General features: G+C 46.3%; 1 protein-coding gene across 3 annotated transcripts in view; it reads right to left on the reverse strand.

Annotated features, from left to right (window-relative positions):
• HTT (huntingtin) overlaps window positions 1-21,094 on the reverse strand; it is a 138,802-nt gene extending 117,708 nt beyond the window's left edge. For all 3 annotated transcript variants that reach the window (XM_044267886.1, XM_044267885.1, XM_044267884.1), the window contains exons 1-2: window positions 20,766-21,094; window positions 7,801-7,884 (exon numbers count right to left, since the gene is read on the reverse strand). In XM_044267886.1, coding sequence (XP_044123821.1) covers window positions 7,801-7,884; window positions 20,766-20,980 — 299 coding nt within the window. In that variant the 5' untranslated portion in view covers window positions 20,981-21,094. The remainder of the gene's footprint in view (window positions 1-7,800; window positions 7,885-20,765) is intronic.
• Between the last annotated feature and the right edge of the window lie 969 nt (window positions 21,095-22,063).

Here is a 22,063-nt window from a genome sequence, read left to right on the forward strand (position 1 = left end):
TATTTCACCTAAACTGTCCAACAGTTGCATAAAGTTGTTCCTAACACTCCCTTATAATCCTGTCAATATCTACAGAACCCATATTAAGCTCATCGCCCTCACTCTGGACACTGGTAATGTGTTACTTCACTCCTTGCCTGGTCAGTCAGTCTGATGAATCTTACAGACATTCTCAAAGAACTCACTTCTGGCTTTATTGAGCTTCTACAGACTTCTCTGTTTTCTATTTTACTGACTTCTGCTCTCTGTCCATTCTTCTGCTAAATTGGGGTTTCATCTGCGCTTGTTCATCACGTTTCCTGACATGGAAGCTGAGGTCACTGCTTTGAGACCTTTCCTTTTTTTCTATGACAGGCACCAAGTGCTGCAACCCTCCCTCAGACATGCTGCCGTAGCATACCGCAACTTTCAAAAACCTCTGCTTTTATTTTTGGTCAATTCAGAATGCTTTCAGATTTCCCCTTTGACTTCCTCTGTGATCCATGGGTCATGAGGAAATGAGCTCCTTGTGTCCCAGACTATCTTTCTGGAACAGATTCCACTGTAATGGCATCGAGGTCAGATAGCATACTCGTGTATGAATCCTTTTCCATTTAGAGACTTGTTGTATGGCCCAGAGGGTCTCTCTTGGCAAGTGTGCTGTGAGCACTTGAGAAGAGCATGTCTTCTGCCGCTCTGGCTGGAGTGCCTGTAAATACCAACCAGGCCACATGGGTGGGTAGTGTTGTTCAAGTCTTCCAGACCCAGATTTTATGTCTGCTGCTCTAAGAATGTTTGAGAGAGGCTAATGAAATCAGTCTCTAATTGTGGCTGTTTCTCCTTACAGTTCAATCAGGTTTTGCTTCATATATTTTTGAGGCTCTGTCCTTAGCTACATAAACATTTAGGATTGTTATGCCTCCTTGATGAACCAGACACCTTGATCGTTATAAAAGTGACCATCCTATTTCTGGTACTAGCTTTTACTTAGAAATCCCCCGTTTGATGTTAACACAAGCACCCCGGCTTCATTCTGATCAGTGCTAGCGTGGTCAGCCACCTTCTTTAACTTTTAAGCTATTTGCGCCTTTATACTTAAAATGGGTTTACTGTAGGCGGTATATGCGAGGTCTCAGATCTGAAAAAACTTTTCTCTCTGTTTAATGTCATTATTGACGTAAGCAGATTTAAATCTACCATCATACTATTTCTTTCCTTCTTACCCCAGGTGCTCTTTATTTGCCTTTCCCCTATTTCTGCTTTCTTGTGGGGTGAGTATTTTTAGGAACCCCTTTTATCTCCTTTTCTGGTTCATTAGCTATAACTCTTTGTTGTGCTTTCAACTGTTGCCCTGTTTATAGTCTACATCTTTAATTTACCCCAATCTGCCTTAATGGTATTATACCACTTCACATACAGCATAAGAAACGAACAACAGTACTGGGCTCTGGGGCTGCTGTAACCAGCTTCTAAACTGGGTGGCTGAAGGGGCGCCTGGGTGGCTCAGTAGGTTAAAGACTATGCCTTTGGCTCAGGTCATGATCCCAGGGTCCTGGGATCGAGCCCAGGGGCCTCTGTTCAGCAGGGAGCCTGTTTCCTCCTCTCTCTCTTCCTGCTTCTCTGCCTATTTGTGATCTGCCGTCAAATAAATAAAATCTTAAAAAAAAAAAGAAAGAAAGAAAGAAAGAAACTGGGTGGCTGAAAACCACAGGTGTCAGCCCTCTCACAGTTCTGGAGGCCAGAAGGCCAAAATCAGTATCACTGGGCCAAACATCAAGGTACTTCCCTCCAGAAACTCCAATGGAGACGGACTCTTTGCCTCTTCCAGTATGGCAGTGGCTGGCACCCCTCGGCCTATGGCCTGATCTCCATGCCTGTCTTTCTCCATCTTCATGTTGCCATGTGTGCACACACGTGCGTGTGTGTGTGTGTGTGTGTGTGTGAGAGAGAGAGAGAGAGAGACCTCCCTCTGCCTCCCTCTCCTAAGGATACATGTGGCTACATCTAGGGTGCCCCAGGACAACTCAAGATAATCTCTCCATCTCACAACCCTTAACTTAATCACACTCAGGAAGACCCTTTCCCTTTGAGGTACATTTACACAGGATTCAGGGATTAGGACCTGCCATCTCTGGGGGCAGGGGCACTATTCGGCCGACCACGAGCTATGAAACAGCCTTCATGCTAGTGTTGTCCCACATTCTGCTTCCGCCTGTCATAAAGCCCCAAAATCCACGGTTATTATTTTTGCTGCAAGCAATCCATTAACTTTTGAAGAGATGAAAAACGAGGGGGCAAGTCTTCCAGTCACATGGCACGGTCACCACTTCCCAGCTCTCCAGTCCTCTGTGTAGGTCCAGCTTCCTCTCTGATCTTAACTTTCCTTCTACCAGAAACACTTTCTCTACTAGTTCTTAGAGTGGCTGCCTACTGGACATAAACTGTTTCAGCTTTTGCATACGTGACAAGGTCTTTACTTCACCTTTGAGAGACAGACTGACTGGCTATGCAGTCAAACAGTGTTCTCCCTCCACAACTTTACAAACGATGCCCCAATGACTGCTGGCGCATATGGTTTCCAGCAAGAAATCTGTAGGCACTCTCAGCTTGGTTCAACGTAGCTTTTTTTTTTCTAAGATTTTATTTTTTTATTTGACAGAGAGAGAGATCACAAGTAGGCAGAGAGGCAGGCGGGGGTGGGGGGAAACTAGGCTCCCCACTGAGAGCCCAATGCGGGGGGGGGGGGGGGGGCCTCAATCCCAGGACTCTGGGATCATGACCTGAGCCAAAGGCAGAAGCTTAACCCACTAAGCCACCCAGGGGCCTCCAACATAGCTCTTTTGAATGTCTTGTCCTCTATGTAACACATTTCATCTTTTTCCTCTAGCTTCTCAAGTACATAAAATAAAGGAACTGTTTTCATGGTTTTGTACAAACTTTACCATCTGTGCAATTTCTGAGTCAGTTTCAACTGACCCCTAAGAATTTTATTTTCCTGCTTATTTCACTCCTGAAAAGTTTTGGCTGAATGCTGGATCCTGTAACTTTTTCCTCGTTGGGCACTATATACTACTGAATTCCTATAAACACTCTTGAGCTTTGCTCTGGGAAACAATTATGTTACCATGAAAGAGTACGATCTCAGGTTTTGCCTATAAGCTTTATCAGGCAGGACCAGAATAACATCTTAGTTCAGGGCTAAGTCAGCCCCACCATGAAGACAAAGCCTTCTGTACACCCCAGCCAAGGCCCAGGAAGGACACCTGTCCACGTGGCTAGGTGAACAGGTGTGAACTCCAGCAAGTGTTCCTCCTAATCCTTCCAGGTGATCCTACCCCAGCCGGAAGCCATGTCCTCACAGGCACCCACACTTCCATAGGAGCTAAAGACTCAAGGATCAGTCCCTCCACAGGCTCCAGGGATCATTCTGTATAGCTCTCTTCTCCAGGACTCTCCCCAGCTGGCTATAGCTAACAACTCTGTCTGTCTCCTTAACCATGTGCCCCACAGCTCTGCCTGGGTTTCCCCTCCCCACAGGACTCCTTCCACACAGTAACAGGAAGAAGTCATATGGCTCCCACACTAGTCTTCCATTTTTCAAGGACTGCCGTTGCTCTTCGCCTGATGTCTGGAAAACCACTGTCACATATATTTTACCCATTATCAATTGTCTTAGGCAGGAAAGTAAATCTGTCTTTGGTATTTATCTTAGCCAGAGCAAATATCTTTCTTAATATTTTAAACTTAAGTTGTTAATATAGTATTAATAAATTTTCTGGTCACAAATACACATTTCTAACAATCATCTTTTATAAAGCTAATTAACATTCCCTTCTATAAGTATATTTTACTTTTTCAATTCCCCAACTAATAAGTCATTAAGATTATTTTTAATTTTCTGGGGCGCCTGGGTGGCTCAGTGGGTTAAGCCGCTGCCTTCGGCTCAGGTCATGATCTCAGGGTCCTGGGATCCCGCATCGGGCTCTCTGCTCAGCAGGGAGCCTGCTTCCCTCTCTCTCTCTCTGCCTCTCCGTCTACTTGCGATTTCTCTCTGTCAAATGAATGGATAGAATCTTTAAAAAAAAAAAAAAAAAGATTATTTTTAATTTTCTAATGGATGAACAGTACTGCACTGACATCGTCACACACTTTCCCAGGGATAACATCCTCAGGAGACACTGCCACAAAGATGACCATCTGAAGCTTGATATTTTTGTCAAACTGCCTTTAAAGAAAGGTTGCCTCACGTCTGACAAAAATCCTTAGTATTTCTTAATGTTTGTCAATTTGACAGATAGAAGCTAATCTTGTTTTTGTTTTAGTCTCTTTCCCCTGACTAGTAAATACGAATATTTACCCACAGGAAACAAAAAATACATGTCAGCTGTCAGGTTCACTGGCCCACACATATTTCTTACCTTCTGAACTACCTGGCCATGTTCTTTGCCTACTTTCCTATTAGGCTGATAGTCTTTTCCTTAATGATTTATAATTGCTCTTTATACAGCTATTAAGCCTTTGACATGCTGTCAATACTATCCCCAAGTTGAATTTACTTTCAAGTTTAAGGTGGATTTTGACATACTGAACTATATTCCAGTCAAAACAATATTTTCCTTTATATTATTAGCCTTCCTCTTCCTAAAATCAAAAATCCTTTTTTTTAATAATAGTTTTTTTTGTTTTTGTTTTTGTTTTTTACATCTAAGTAACAACCTGACATTTAGGTCTGTTTGCAATATGAGGCACAGACATAATTCTCCTCAAGTCATTTGGTTCAATAATCCACCACTTCACTGATACAAAATGTTATCTTTACCATAAACTCACACACAGAGATGCACACATACACTCTCCTTTCTATCCCATACCTTCTTTCATATCTGACACAGCTAACTTAATCTTGTATCCCCTCGCACCATACTGCTGACCTGTCAGATTTTCTTTTCAACATTCATGCATTTATTCTTGCAGGTGAACGAGTTCAAAAATACCCCTACTAGAACTCTGATCAAGGTTATTTAAATTTATGGATTTATTTAGAGAAAATTCAGCTTTATGATAAAAAGTCTTCCATTTAGGAATCAATGTAGTCATCTAAACCCTTCAGGAAAGCCAACAGCAGTCCACATATTTTCTGCAGATTTCTTGTCAGTTCCTTGAAATTTTCTATGTTGGCGCCACTGTGAATTAGATCTTGAACCCTGATATTTTCTGACTGACCTACACTAATATATAGGAAACCTAAAGACTTCTGTATAATTATTTTTACCCAACCACTTTATGAAGGTGCACACACTTAGATAAGGGTTCCTAGGTATTCCTGAGAGGAGACTTGTTAAGAACAAATTCCCAGGGACGCCTTGGTGGCTCAGTTGGTTAAGTGGCTGCCTTCGGCTCAGGTCATGATCCCAGCATCCTGGGATCGAGTCCCACATCGGGCTCCTTGCTTGGCTGAAGCCTGCTTCTCCCTCTGCCTCTGCCTGCCAATGCTCACTCTCTCTGACCAAAAAAAAAAAAAAGAACAAATTCCCAGACCACATGTGAACAGAGAATATAAGTGTGTTTGGGAAAGAGGGCAGTGAGGTATCTTCATTACTGTATTTCTGACAACTTTTCTGGATGATCATGATGCTGACCCATACTGAGGAACTAGTAAGTCAGACCACCAAATTGGGAGCCGAAGTACACTAATGGTCACAATATCCATGAAGTTTTAGATGACTTCCCACATTAAAAACTCCAGAAGCTACCACTGAAATAACCCCACTGGAAAAAAGGTTAGTATATCACAGAACCTACAGAAATGTACCAAAGATTTAGTTACATTTATATTCAAGGAGAGATCACAGGAAACGTCAGCTATAAAAAAGATTTCAGGGGTGCCTGGGTAGCTCATTGGATTAAGCCTCTGCCTTTGGCTCAGGTCATGATCTCAGGGTCCTGGGATCAAGTCCCGCATCGGGCTCTCTGCTCATCAGGGAGCCTGCTTCCCCCACCCCCTGCCTACTTGTGATCTCTCTCTCTGTCAAATAAATAAATAAAATCTTAAAAAAAAAAAAGATTTCATGAAACATTGTGTGTGTGTGTGTATTATCTACCTGAGCTCCACACTCTGAAATTCCTGCAAAGTATGGAAAGTATCTTAAAAATAAATTGTTCTTTGATCTGATGACACCAGAGATGATCTCTCTAGATCCATAAAACATTCCATCAACATGTCCTTCTGTAGAACAAGAAGTATGACTTATCAGCATTACTCCATAAAAACAGAATACACCCCTGTGAAAACCACTAATGGCTACCATTTTGATTTAAGATGGCAAACTGAGCCAAACCAATCCTAAGATATCCCAACATACTTTTCTAGTATGAAAATCTAAGCTGACATCAATTCCACTAAGAATGATCAAAAGAAACTATGTTAAGTACAGAACAGGAAGCATTCCAAGTGGAAGAGAGCTTGTCTCTGGATCCGTAAGCTTTCACAGTGAAATGTTCCTGGACTCCTGGATGCTGGAGGTCAGAGCAGCAAAACTCTGTGGCAGGAGAGCAAACGTTTGTCAGGGATCGAAGTCACTTCGCATGAAAGCTGTGACACCTGAGAGCTCTGGACGAGACCTGTCAAGACCGCAGAGAGCTCTCACTCCCACGTGGCTAGCAAACACACGTCCGCAGTGTCAGCTGATCTCACGAGAATCCTAAAAATCAGGACTTACAGTTCAAAAATGCAGCAACAGAGACAGAAAGAAGTTAAATTTATCCAAAATCAGCTGGCTTCTAAGGAGCAGAGATGGATTCAAAGCTTTTTTCCCTACTTTTATCATAGTGTTGTTTTCTACAACAGCATGCTAACTTAGAATTTTTATTTTCAGCACATACTCTCATTTGTTATTTCATCTGCTTCCCACATTTCTACAAATTAGAGAGAAACAGAAATCATCCAGCACATTTCCCAAACGATGGAACAAATTCAGCTAAAACGAGCTATTACATGAGAAATCACACTGAAAATATAAAATACAAATGCAAGGTGCCATTAAAAATAACTGAGTCACTAAGTTTCCATCCAGATTACTATTCTAACAGATTAGAGAGAGCTCTTTCCAGATTCCAAGCAGCACAATAACATGAATTATTTGTTCCGAGAGAAAGAAAACCAAGGAGAGAAGTGTTTCATCCATATCCAACCAAGTAGCAGAATTCAGAAATCTCAGGCACATCTGTCTCCTACTCAGGCCTAGAAAAGAGGCCTAGAATACTTACCATCCATAGTCTCTAGGAACAGTGGTTAGAAAGACAGACAACTGAAACCAAAGAGAATGCGGAGACTTAGCAAAGACCCAAAAGAAGGTGCCTTGAATTCACCCCAAAAGAAACATGAAGCAAGGGAGACTGGCCTAGTCCACTGCCCAGGGCCCTGCGATCCCCACGCACAGGTGAGCAGGCATCGGCCATGGCTGGACATGCCTGAATGGCAACAGGATGCCAATGAAAAGCAAAGGCAAAACATGTCATTGGACAGTCTCCTGTTGTTCCAATTACTGCAATAATGTAAAAATACCAACCAGAAGATTTTTCAGTGTTCACAGTTAGTAAGAGTGCTAAGTAAATATAAACACCCTGTTCAATTATCATAATGGTTACAACTGTTGTTTGTAAGTTACAAAAAGGAAACATGACTTCTTATAGTGACAGCCAGACATATGAGAAAAGGGGCCTTTAAATGTCTTAAGAAACCTGGGGAGACAGAGAATATTCTATCCCATTAGGAACAAAAATAGAGTCTCAATTTTTACAGAAAGTTCAAAGTGCAATTACCTGAGTGACTGTGCCACTATGTTTTCACATATTGTCAGACAATGGTTCACGCGGTCTTTCTTGGTGGCTGAGAGTTCTTTCTTTCTAAAAGAAAACAAAGGAAAAGTGAGTATGTGTTGAATTAGCCGCTCCACTGACGTCCACGCATCAGTCACTCATTCCACAGTGCTTCCAGACCGCCACAGAGAAACCACACTCCACGTTGTGGGGCGGGCTGGGGTCAGCTCAAGGAGGCACAGATGAGCTCAAGCAAAGGCTTCCTGAATTAGAGGTCTCCACAGAAAAGTCAGGTGATGTCCCTGATGCACCCATTTCTCCCATTTTAAAGGAGAAACTGCAGTGCAGACAGTGACTCGCCTAAGAGCACACCAATGCAGGGGGCACATGATTCAGGGAAATAACAGCATTATCCCTACTCTTCATAACAAGCTGCCGCCACTGCTCGAAATCACATTGTAACTGAGGACAGACCTCATGCTCTCGGGGAGAGACTGACTGCTTCTACACCCAGACAGCTTGGAAGAAGCCTCTTGCGAGGACTTCTGAGGCAACACAGACAAATAGTCCACTCAAGATCAGAGTAAAGGAACTTGCTTCCCACCCAAACTTACGGCTTCAGATGCCTTCAAGGTACGTAACCTTCAAAACAAGTGACAGAGGGATGATCCAAAGAGGAACCCCAAAATTAAACCAGGCTGAAGAACTACATTCAGAGAAGTATTTGAGTGTGGTTACCAGTACACTGTACTAGAAACAAACCGGAAGACTACTAGTTTTTGAGGGAATTATATTATCGAAGGGGCAGTGGGGGTCTAACCTGTGAACACCTGTGGCTATTTCATCCCCAGGGCAATCCTCAGGCTCCAAGAAGTGTGTCTGAAGGAAAAGGCTATTACACACTGTACAATCCAATGAAGGCAACACCTCCGAAAGGCACTTCAGATGTGGCTGGACAAGAAAAGGGGTAAGGACGAACCAGAAGCCAAAAAGAACAGACGGGGGTTTCAACAAGAAAAGAATCAGAGCCTGAGCGAGACGCCTCCTTCATAGTAAGTGGGGGGTGGGGGGCTTCCCAAGGACTGGCCAACTAGGGTCCATCATTACAGGGACTGGTGAGTGTGTCTTTCCCATTGGTCTCTCTCCTGAACGGGACTTTCACTAGTAAGTTAATACTGCAGACTTCCTGCCCGTCATCCGCACAAACACCAATTTTTCCTTCTTGGACACATGCCCCCCAATTAGAAATTCCATTCCTTAGCCTCCCTGCAGGTAGGGAGAGACACATACCTTCATTCTCACAGATGAAATGGGAATGGAAGCCTAACCTCACCGGCTTACCCTGGGTATCTCCCCATCTAGTCTCTCCAACTAGAACAAACATGCCTAACACCTGGGTTTTGATTGTACAAATAAAGACAAGAAGACTGCAGAACCAACAGGATGGGAGGGTCCCTAAGGAACCATAAGAGGCAGAGGGTTCTCACCTCCCATCCTCAGGAGCCACCCACTTCAAAAGCGCTCCAGCGGAAATAACCCAAATATCCTTCACCCGGCGGATGGACGAACAAAGCCCCACAAGTGCATGATGAAGCACTGCTTGGCAGAATGCTACCACACACAAGGTGAGTGTCAATGTCCCAGACTCTGGGCCACACAGCGGTGGATTCCATCTCTAGCATGTCCTGGGAGAGACAAAACTACAGGGACAGGAAGTGGTCAGTAATTTACAGGGGCTGGAGAGAGGTATGGCAGCAAAGAGGCAGGGGGAGCTTGAAGGGGTGATGAAACTGCTGAACCCCGACTGTGTAGTAGGCACACAGCTATGCCTTCGTCAAAGCCCACAGAACTGGATGCTAATCAGGTCCCTGTGCTGAGCATAAATCATACCTCGGTTTAAAGAAGAAAGAAGAGAGTGCTATGAGAAAATTAAAATGTTCTCTTCTTTAAAAGACCAGATTAAATTAGAATTGACCCAGTGTAAGACAGCCACCAAGAAAATTAAAGAACATCGACCGTTTTAAGCATTTAGGAAGCAAACTAACTCACCTATCCATTACCTTTTGACTTCTAAAGTGAAAATCTGCCTAAGGCCTTAAATGAACTGAATTCACATATCAGGGTACCAGAAAAGAAGAAAAAAGTCACCAGCTTTACACTAATCACATGCATGCCTGATGGAGAATTGGCCAGGCCAGTGGAACATTTTAGATACAAATACGAGTCCTAACAAGAACTCTGTCTCCCTCCTCATATATGGGATAAGCCGAAAGAATACAGTGAGCAACAAACAGCACAGCTGTCAAGGCCTGCGCCTGACTTCACGAAGACCTAGCCAACGCTGTTGCCCCTCACTAGAACTGGAGTAAATGTTCCTGAAACAAGCAAAAAGTCAAGGACAGAATACGATCTCACCCAAGAAAATAAAAATACATTCTACTGTTGTCGGTTTCCCTCTTGCTCCTCTTCGCGGGGTTCCTAGTAGGGAAAGCCTGTCTTATTCCCCGGGGCTCTCTTCCCAGGCCCCGCCAGCCAGCGTCCAGGCCACTCTGATAACAACTGCTCTGGCAGTGGCCTCCCAAGGACAACAGACTAAGAGCAAGGCCCACCGCACACCTCTGTTCCTAGCACTCAGCACAATGCCTGCACTTCACAGATGTTCATAAAAAGCCAATACGGAAATGGATTAAGTCAACATTTTCTGTAGAAGAATAAGTAAAATACACATTAAAACAGACTCAAAAGTTCTTGAGTCAGTCTTACAGATAGGATTCAGAAGACAAGTGATAATTACTTTGAATCTAAATTTCTAGAACCAAGAGATGGAAAAAAAGAAAAAGTAGAAACAGCAAAGCTACTAAAAAGCAGCAGCAGTGGCGCAATCCCCAAGTGCTAGAGCTCACGGCTGTGGGAACGGGAGCTGGAGCCTGGACAATCCAGCCCACCACACTCTAGACAATCAGGTCTCTAAGCAGCACCTTCAATGACTCTTATTCTGAAAAAGAAGACAGTACTCCCTCACGGTCGGCTAAGAAGAAAGCACACATATTTCGAGTTTTTATTCTTACCAGATTCACAATCACTTGCTAGCAATGAAGAAATCTGAATCTTTTCCACACAAAAACTGATAGCCCAAAAATCACAAAGTTCTGCAGTTTTCAACGGTTCCTAAACTCGCCATTAGAATTCAAACAATAATCAGTAAGTACTTGTTTTGTGTGAGAAGCATAAACACAAACCATCTAATTGCTACCAAATACTTTAATTCTGCTCCATTTTCCTCAAACCTATTGTCATTGCCAACATAGCTAAACATGCGAAATTGACACACTATCATTAAAGAACTACACAATTTTTTTTAGAACTACACAATTTTATGACATCAGAGTCAAACCCTAAAAAAATGCCTGCTTAAAAAGGCAGACAAGTGTAACCAAATCCTGTAAAAAGCACTCCCTCTTTTATCACACTGAAGAATACCCACATTTTTAAAGTGTGGGATCAGACTTTACCCACAGATACCCCAACAAAGACAATATAATCCTTCCAGTATTACCTACTGAAAGCAACAGGTATTACCTACTGAAAGTGGTAAGTGGTTTGTACACAGCACAAACCACTGCCATGGGATGCTCACTCCCAAACCTGGTCTAAACGAGCCCATCAGGACACAGCCTCGGGCTACATCCCAGATGTCCACATTCCCCAACCCTCAGGGAACTCTGGCCCCTCAGAATAACTCAGTAGTTTAGGACTTGCATTTTGAAGCTCAACTCTTTTACACTCTATGGTCCCTGCCTGAAACACCTCCTTCCTACCTTACTTTGTCCAATAAGCAAACTGGGAAATTTAAGAAAACCACAACCACTTCATTCCCCCATGGAATTTAACTTTGACTGATGAACAGAGAGGTCAGGCTGGTTTGTTCTACGTGCAAAGTAAGTATGGAAATTAAGGTAAAAAGGGAACCGCCTTGTTCTGAGCAGGAACTGGATGAACAGGGCAAGCAGTCTGGACTCTTCCAACTTTGGTAAATGCAATCCCGTTAACTTCACCTTCAAAACGCAAACAAACTTCAGTCAGCCCCTCTTCTGTACTGAAGTGATCTGCACAGAAACACGCATTTGAAAGAGGTGCATAAAAAAGGCCAGGCCCCTACAGCACGCTAGGACCACATTAAAACAACTACCAGAGAATGAAGTCTAAGAACGGAATTCAAGCCATCTTCCAAATTCTTACTGTTTAATATCATATTATTTTAAGACTTGGCTTGAAAAATATGGTTCCGGGTTGAGGGCTGGCAGGGGAAAGGCCTGGATTCCACTAGGATTCAAAAAACACTGCTTGGTCTTGGGCTTTTCGGGCTCTAAACACTTACCTTCCAATGGCACCTGCACAGCCCAGCCAGCAAGCAGGACTGAGGCCTCCCCACACACACAGCCCCCCACCCCGCCGCCTCCTGCCATGGCCGCTTCACTTGCAGCAAGTACGGTACTAATGTGAGTGCCCCTAAAATGTTAGAGCTCCTTCAGACAGATTTTAGGAAGGAGTGAGACACCAGAAGTCACTTTGGAATTATGTACCATATCAAATTTAAAAATAAAAGTACTGGGACACCTGGGTGGCTCAGTGGGTTAAAGCCTCTGCCTTTGGCTCAGGTCATAATCTCAGGGTCCTGGGATCCAGCTCCACATTGGGCTCTCTGCTCAGCAGGGAGCCTGCTTCCCCCTCTCTCTCTGCCTGCCTTCTGCCTACTTATGATCTCTGTCTGTCAAATAAATAAATAAAATCTTAAAAAAAAAAAAAGTGCTGTTTGATTAGGGGGAACAAGGACTAAGACTCCCCAATCTACAGTCTGTGTTACAGAAAAGGACCATCAAAATAAAATCTTTCTTGGAGCACAGGGTGCCTCAGCCAGGTAAGTGTCTGGATTCTTGATTTTGGCTCAGGTCATGATCTCAAGATAGGGAGATCAATCCTCCCCGTTGGGCTCTGCACTCAGCATGAAGTCTGCTTGTCCCTCCATTCCTCCCCTCCCTGTTTCCTCTCTCCTACTCTCTAAAATAAAAAAATAAAATAAAATAAAATCTTTAAAAAAAATAAAAAATATTTTAAAAAAATAGGGCGCCTTGGTGGCTCAGTGGGTTAAAGCCTCTGCCTTCAGCTCAGGTCATGATCTCAGGGTCCTAGGATCGAGCCCCACATCGGGCTCTCTGCTCAGCGGGGAGCCTGCTTCCCCCTCTCTTTCTCTGCCTGCCTTTCTGTCTACTTGTGATCTCTCTCTGTCAAATAAAAAGAAAAAAATTTGAAAAAAAAATAAATAAAAAATAAAGCCTCTCTTACTGGCGATCTAACCAAATACAGTTAACAATCAGTACCTTAAAAAGATGCACTTGAGGGCACCTGGGTGGCTCAATGGGTTAAGCCTCTGCTCAGGTCATGATCTCAGGGTCCTGGGAGCGAGCCTCACATCGGGCTCTCTGCTCAGCAGGGAGCCTGCTTTCCTCCTCTCTCTCTGCTTGCCTCTCTGCCTGCTTGTGATCTGTCTGTCCAATAAATAAATAAATAAAGTCTTCAAAAAAAAAAGATGCACTTGAAAAAACCAATGGGTTAAGCTAAATGAAAAGTCTTCTCTTCGTGTGTGTGTTTAGTTCTATACAATTTTATCAGCTGTGTATGTTTATGGATCCCCCATAACCACCGAACATTTCCATCACCACAAGGGCTTCTCCCAGAGCCACAGCCACACCCCTCCCCTCCTCTCTACCCACCACACTCTCCCTAACCCTGGCGACCTCTTATCTAGTCTCCTTTCCTAAAACCCCATGATTTCAAAAATGTTACATATTAAAGAGTTTACACCCTTTCAAGAGTGGCTATTTTCACTGGCATGACTTCCTTAGAAGTCACCTAAATTGTGGCAGGTGTCTGGAGCTGAACAGTATAATTGTCGGAGTCCAGCTGCCAGGTTAAATAATGATTGCACACTCTGTTCTACAAGAAACTGCCGGACAGTTTTCTAGACAGTTTTCTAGAGTAGACTTACCCTTCTGTATGCCCACCAGCAATGATTAAGTGACCGACCCAGTTCCGTCCATGCCAGCATTTGGTGCTGTCAAAGTGATCGTTTAGAAACATTAAATCAGATCACTTGTTTCACCACACAAGTATGCATCTGAGCAGAATAAAGTCCTTATTGCATTGGTCACAAAGCCCCATTTGGCTGATCTTCATCTCTAATCTCCTACCACTCTAACCTCATCTCCTATTTCTGCCCTTCATTTTGCTCCAGCCGCTGGCCTCCTTACTATTCCTCAAATACTCAGTTCTCTGTTGTCTCCCTGAACCTCTTTTCCCAGATACCCAAACGGTTTGCTCCCTCCACTCTGCTCCAGCAGAGCCTTCTCGGTGCACTTGGGCCCTACATAAAATTGCACACCTCTTCTCCCCCTTACTGTTTTGTTTTCTCCATCGTATTCGTCACCATTGGTCTTGCTCACTGCTGTAATCCCAGGGCCCAGAAAACGGCCTGGTGTAAAACCAGCACTTGGCTGAAGAGCTCCTCCCAGGTCATCAAGTCCAGTCCCCGCTTAAGTCCCCACTCCCCCTGGGAGCTCTTCCAGCCCACTGTGGCTCATGTGTCAAGGTTACAATCCACTTTGGGGCTGCACGAATGCTTGATGGCCCTGGGACTGAGAAGTGACACTGCGTCAGAAATGCCCTTACACAAGCAACCCAAGCCTTCCTTCCCACATGCTGACAGAACTGCTAGCTACGGAGCCCGGCCATCTCCAGTGCGGCTCTTCAAACTTCAGGGTGCACACAGATTGCTGGCAGGACTTGTCAAAATGCAGACTCTGATTCAGTACATCCCAGGTAGGGGAAAAGGTCTGTACTCCTCATAAGCTCGCAAGCAACAGCGAACTCTGGCCCGAGCAGCAAGGATCTACAGCAGATCATGTCTCTGACCCGCACTCCAGCACCTGAGCTGAGTCAACTCAGCACGCTAACCACTGTCTTACGCAGTGTTTTGTTTTTCCTTCTTGTTTGAATAAGACCAATGTCTTGAGGCTGGACCGACCACTCCAAGGTAGTTTAGCAGATGGCTGGCTCACTTTCGGGAACTAGAGACAGCAGGAGTGGGGACACTCTTAGGTGGAGAGAATATGTCAGCAGGCTATTTGAAAGCCAGGACAACACAAAACCTCTGCCTTTACAGTTCCAAGTCCTTTTAAAAAAGAAAAATTCTTGTCCATGAACTGTCACTGAATCATACACCTTAAAATGCTTCATTTTATGTTATGTGAATTTCACCTCCAAATAAATAAACAAACAGGAAATTCTCCACTACTATACAACAATTAGCAAAAATTACATGTGCAGCTATGGAACAATGTCTACGATATTATTGCTCTTGGAGAAATTCAGGGTAATTTCAGGGTAATGCAAACAAAAAGAGACATGTTTAAATGCTTAAATATGCATTAAAAATCAGAAAAGACAAAAAGAAGTTTAATAATTGCCATTTTTAGGGTATGAGACTAGGATAGATCTGTGCTGTTTGAAAATGTTTTATGATATATATGTGTGTGTAATTTTTATAATTTTTAAAACTAGTTAATATAAAGTAACTAGATGGGGCGCCTGGGTGGCTCAGTGGGTTAAAGCCTCTGCCTTTGGCTCAGGTCATGATCCCAGGGTCCTGGGATGGAGCCCGAATCCCATTGGGTTCTCAGCTCAGCGGGGAGCCTGCTTCCCTTCCTCTCTCTCTGGCCGCCTCTCTGCCTACTTGTGATCTCTGTCTGTCAAATAAAAAAAAATAAAAATCTTTAGAAAGTAATTAGAAAATAAATACTTCACAAAAGTGGTCTGATCATATTTAATCTAGGGATATGCAAGCTACAGCCTGCCTGTTTTGTTCCCATTTGCAAGCTAAGAAATGTTTTCACATCTTTAAATGGTTGATAATAATAATAATTCGTGACATATGAAAATTATATGAAATTCAAATTTCAATGTCATCAATAAAGTGTTACTGGAATACAGCCACACTCATCCATTTTCGTATTGCCTCTGGCTGCTTTAATTCTACCATGGCACAGGTGAGTGGTTGTGAGAGAGACTGTGCCCACAATGCCTAAAAATGGCCCCCTCTCTGACTCTTTACATAAAAACTTTGCCAATGTACATGAATCAGAAGACTTGACATAGTTAAGGTGCCAATCCCCAAATCAATCTACAAATTCAATGCTATCCCTACCAGAATCCTAGCTGGCATCTTTGTAGACTCTGACAATCTGTTCTTATAACCATATAGAAACTCACAGGGCCCAGGATAGCCAAAACTATCTTAAAAAAGAACAAAGTTGGAAGACTCAAATTTCATGACTTGAAATTGTGATTTAAAAAAAAAAAAAACAGGGGCACCTGAGTGGCTCAGTGGATTAAAGCCTCTGGCTTTGGCTCAGGTCATGGTCCCAGGGTCCTGGGATTGAGCCCCACACCGGGTTCTCTGCTCAGCAGAGAGCCTGCTTCCTCCCCATGCTCTCTGCCTGCCTCCCTGCCTACTTGTGATCTCTGTCTGTCAAATAAATAAATAAAACCTTAAATAAATAAATAAACCAAACACAACTGTGGTCATCAAGACTGTACTTGTATTGGTAGACCAACTGAAAGTCCAGGGGCACCTGGATGTCTCAGTCAATTAAGCGTCTGACTTGGGCTCAGGTCATGATCCCAGGGTCCTGAGATCCAGCCTCTCATCAGGCTCCCTGCTCCTCAGGAAGTCTGTTTCTCCACCTGCCTCTGCTGCACCTCCCCCCAGCCCCCGCTTGTGCTCTCCTGCTCACTCACACTCTCTCTGTCAAATAAATAAATAAAATCTTAAAAAAAAAAAAAAAAAAGGAACTGAATGTCCAGAAATAAATGCATACACTTACAGGCTATGCATTTTTAACAAGGGTTCCCATACAATCCAATGGAAAAAGAAACGTCTTACTGATGAAAGTGCTGGGACAGCTGGGCAGCCGCACACCAAGGAATGAAGGTCTCTGACCTCACACCGTATATAAGTTACCTCAAAATGGATCCAGTGTAAATGTAACACTCTAAAACTCTTACAAGAAAACACAGGAATAATACATCTCTGTGACCTTGAATTTGGCAAGTTTCATAGCTCTTACTCTTAAGGCACAGCAACCAAAAACAAATACAGAAACTGGACTTCATCAAAATTGAAAACTTTTGATCTTTCAAAGGGCACTACCAAGAAAATGAAGACAGAATTCACAGAAAGGAAGAATGTTTCAAAAATCACATATCTCATAAGTGTCCAGAATACATAAAAAATGGTTTCAATTCCACAATAAAAAGACAAATTACTCAACTTATAAAAATATGGGCAAGAATGAGGACAGGGCTTACAAACTAAGTGTAAGACTGGGGCGCTTGGGTGGCTCAGTCTGTAGAGCACACAACTCTTGAACTCAGGGTCCTGAGTTGGAGCCCCGCATTGCATGTAGGGAAGGCGAGGAAAGGGGGGAGGGGGAAAAGAGGGAAAAGAAAGGAAGTTAGAAAGGAAGGGGTCACGTCCCTCATCTCATTCAGCCTCCTCACACAGACTCACCTGGTCTTAGAATGAACTCCCACCTGTGTGAGCCACCACAGCAGGGGTTCCCGTTATTAACAGTTGAATATATCCTGACTAAGAACACAAACCTCAGCTAAATCACCTCACACTTAGCAGAGAGGAACAAGTCCCGTCAGTTCTACCTTCAAATTCAGTCACATTTCACCTCACCAATGACAGCATCACCACAGAAGCCTGGACTACCATCTCTCACCAAGCCACTTCCATAGCTTCCCAACTGGTTTCCTGCTTCTGCTGGTGCTCCCCTTCACTCCTTTCTCAACCAGTATTCACTGTAAAATGGAACTCAAATACTGCCCTTCCTCCTGCCATTCCTTCCTCTAGGATAAACACTGATGTCTTTAATTCACCTACAAGGTGGGTGACGCTCATCCAGGGTGCTGCTCCCACTCTCTCTGGGACCCCACCCCCTACTGAGAGTCTCCCACTCACTAATTCAACCAACCGAACCAACCTCTCCTTGGTATTCCTCAAACAGGGGGCCTTGAGACCTGTTCCCCTGCCGGGAACGCTCTCCTCCATACACCTTCAAGACTCTGTCTTTGACCCCCTCCAGGTATTGACTCAAAAGCCACAATCTCAGTGGCTCTTTCCCTGGACACCCTATCTAAAATGTCAACACCTTATCAACGCTGACATTTCCCACTTCTTTTTCCTGCTTTGCTGTTCCTCCTTCATTTACCACTCTCTCATAAACCCATGTTCTACTTTTCCATCTTTTTTACTGTCTATGTCCCTCCCTGAAATGAAAATTTCACAAGGCAAGAGCTTTATCTGTTGAGGCTACAACCCTGCAGCTATGACCACAGAGGCATTCCTTAGATGTTCAGTAAACATCTACCGATGAATGAAGAATTAAAGTCAGGGGGAAACCAGGTGGGACTCTGAAGGACGGTAAGAAACTACCAAATGCAAATGTCAACTGCCTCATAATTCCAGTTAGGACCGTCCCCGCCCCTGGCACCCCCCCTGCAGGCCAACCCTGCTGAGACGGTAGCCAGTCCACCCGGGCACCCCTGCACCCTCCATGCTGAGCAGCGAGCAGGCACTCAGACACTTCAACTGAAGCCCACGCACGGCTGTGACACTGCAGCTCCACACAACAGAGGAGAACCATAAAAATAGAACAGACACTTAAATTGTTTTTGGACAATTCCTACTTTGGCAAATGGATTTTTTAGCTGAAGCACCTGAACAGAAATGCCAAAATCCAAACTCGCAAGCAGAGTTTGTTATTCAAAATTAATGAATACTTGCTTTCTCAAAGGCAAAGTGTCTACAAATAGGGTATTTATGCATTTTATTTAAAATAACTACAATTAGGCCAATGTAGTTGATTTCAGAGCATGCTAAGAAGCTTTAGAGCTTACTATTCTGAAATACTTCTGTTCTAAATAACTTAAAACCTGTCTCCATATGTGCATGGTTTGTACACAAGGATACACAAGGAGGAAGGAGAATAGTGCTTGCCTCTGGGGACAGAGTTAGGTACTCAGGAGAAGGGAGTGGGAGAGAGACATTTTAATTATTACCTTTTTGTAATTTTAGAATTTGCATCATGGGAGTGTACTACTTACATGAAAATAATAGATTATACTTTTAAAACAAATCAATCACATAATACCTTAAAATAAGGTAATAAAGCAGCACCTATCTACTTTTGTCAAGACAGCTTGAGAAAGAAACCTCTTTATAGCCATATTTTGAAGATAAGCAAATTCAGGTTCTGTCAAATCATAAGAAACCGATGGCAGTGGAGCCTGGGTGGCTCAGTTGGTTAAGCATCTGCCCGGGGCTCAGGTCATGATCCTGGGGTCCTGGGATTGCATCCAGCTCCCTGCTCTTCGGAAAGCCAGCTTCTCCCTCTGCCCCTCCCCCTGCATATGCGCGCGCTCTCTCTCTCTCTCTCTCTCTCGATCTTGCACTCAAATAAAATACATGAAATCCTTTCAAAAAATGTTTTTCTCTAAGCACCCAAGCAGGTTTTTCACCTCGTAGAAGAAAAATTAATTTATTTATAAATTTTATTTCTAATTTAGATAAGTCAACATTACTCCCCAAATTCTCATCTTCTATTTAAACTCTCAGGACATAGCAAGGATCACATCAGAAACATAACGAGTAAGAAAATACTACCAAAAATGAGAGGGATGGCACCTGGGTGGCTCAGTCATTAAGCGTCTGCCTTCAGCTCAGGTCATGATCTTAGGGTCCTGGGATGGAGCCCCTCCCGCTGGGCGGGAAGACTGCTTCTCCCTCTACCGCTCCTGCTCCCCCTGCCTGTGTTCCCTCTCTCGCTGCCTCTGTCAAATAAATAAAATCTTTTTTTAAAAATCCTAAATAAATAAATGGATAAATATAAGAGGGAGCTTCTTAAAGGGGCTGCCGCTTGAACACTGTCCTCATTAAATGCCGCCTTGTGCACATCCAGATGGAGGATGCAAAGCCCCAAGGGGAGAGAAAGGCCTCGCGGAGACTTCGGGGGTAAAGCACGTGGGTTCTGCTGGAAGGTATGGTCTCCAGGCCCAAGCAGCAGAACCCTAGCTTTCAAACAGTAGCAGGCCGTGTCCAAAGAAGAAAAGAGGAGCCGCCCATGGGGGCTGCAAGCAAGCTGGACCACAGCGCTGGTGTAATGCGCATCCTCACCTCAGCAGCAATTAACCTCTCCCTCGGCAACGGTTTGTACGTCCAGCTGAAGACAGGCAGGAAACTAAACTCCGACTCCTCCTAAGATTCAAGTCAATTTTATTCTCTCTCGCGTCTTAATAACGACCTCCTAAGCAACTCCCCACTTACTTGGCTCCCACTACTCAAGGGCCTGCAGATCATCTGGAGCTGAGACAGAGGGTCTCTTCCCGACTCTACCCGTGCGATTCCCCGACTAGCCGACACGCCTCGAGAATGCGGGAAGCCAGCTTTGAGGTACCCGCGGCGCCAAGAGCCCCCTGGACCGGAATCCCGCTGGGCCGGGACCGCAGTCCGCCATCCCCGCCCCCGGCGGCCTCCAGGCATGATGTCATCACCCCCTCCCAGCACCCCGGCTCCCAAGCCCGGCTGGTCGCGAGGTGTCCGGGACCTCAGCGCCCCTCCCTCGCTGGGACGCCGAGAGGGAAGGGAAGTGGCGGTCTCGGCTCACGGCACAGCCCGGTCTTCGCAAATACAAAGCAGAGAGTTCCTCCCCTAACTTCGCACGCCGGGAGAGGCGGGGTTCCGTGCCCGCCTGCGGACCCGGACAGGGCCCCGGCATGGGGTGAAGGGCGACGGTGCGCGCCGAGTCCGGGGGCCGCGGGGTCGGGAGCTGCAACGGGCCGGTACTCACGGTCGGTGCAGTGGCTCCTCGGCCACGGCCGGGCCGGGGGGCGGCGGCGGCGGCGGGGGCGGGGGCGGCTGCGGCTGAGGCGGCGGCGGCTGCGCCTGCGGCGGCGGCTGAGGAAGCTGAGGCGGCGGCGGCGGAGGCTGCTGCTGCTGCTGCTGTTGCTGCTGGAAGGACTTGAGGGATTCGAAGGCCTTCATGAGCTTCTCCAGGGTCGCCATGGCGGCCTCCCGCCCCGCGGGGACAGAACCCGAGCCCACGAGCCGACCCGCGGCGCCGCTTAGCAGCGCGGCAATGAATGGGGTTCGACGCCGCCAACAGGAGCGGAACCGAGGAGCCTGGCCATCTTGGACCCGTCCCGGCAGCCCTCGCGGCCGTGCGTCCCTCGACGCTGCGCCAGCGGGGCGGGGCCAGGCCAAGCCAGCAGGATTGACAGCCAGTGGCGGCGACCTCTGCCAATGGCTGGCCGAGGTGCCGGCCCGCCCCCCGCATCCGCCGGCTGGCTTCCCAGGGCAGCCTGGCTGCTGAGATCACAGCACCGCTCTCGGGTCTGGGCGGGCGGAGGGCGGGACGGGATAAGGAGCGGGGCGGGGTAGGGGGCGGAGCGGAGGGTGGGAGGCGGGGCAGGGGGCGCGACAGGGAAACACTAACGGCGGGAGAGGCGGGGCGCGGGAGGCGGAGGACGGGGCGGAGTAGGGGGCGCGACGGAGCAGAAGACTGGGTGGAGGCGGGGCGGGGAAAACCCCTGCTGCGAGAAGGGGGGAGCAGAGGACGGGGGCGGGGCAGAGGGCAAGGCGAGAGGGGCGGGGAAAAGGGGGGCTGGGGCGGAGAGGGCGGGGTGCGGGGGGGGGAAGGCGGGGTCGGGGGCGCGGCGGCGAAAAACCCCTGCGGGGGAAGGGGCTGGGCAGAGGACTGGGCGGGGCAGAGTGCAGGGCGAGAGGGGCGGGGCGCTGCGGGGCAGAAGGCGGGGCGGGGCGGGCCAAGGGGCGGGGTGCGGCAGGGGGCGCAGCGGGGAAGCACTTGCCACTGGAGGCGCGGGGCAGGAGCCGGAGGCGGGAGCGTCCGGGACGGTCTTCCCAGCGCAGCTTTTCTTGTCGCCTCTGCCTGGGGTCGCAGGGAGGACGGGCGGTGGGCTGGGAGCCGGAGACCCCCAGCGAGGCGAGCGCTGAGGGAGGGACTCAGCGGTGCGAGGAGGAAGGGCAGAGTGCGTGAGCCGGGTCCAGCCCGAGGGTGCGCGTCGGGGAGGCAGGGAGCCCAGGCACCGCCCCTCGCTGAGACGGCCTGCGGAGGGCAAGGAAGGGCCT

This window comes from Neovison vison, chromosome 11 (assembly GCF_020171115.1).
Source record: "Neovison vison isolate M4711 chromosome 11, ASM_NN_V1, whole genome shotgun sequence".
NCBI lineage: Eukaryota > Metazoa > Chordata > Mammalia > Carnivora > Mustelidae > Neogale > Neogale vison.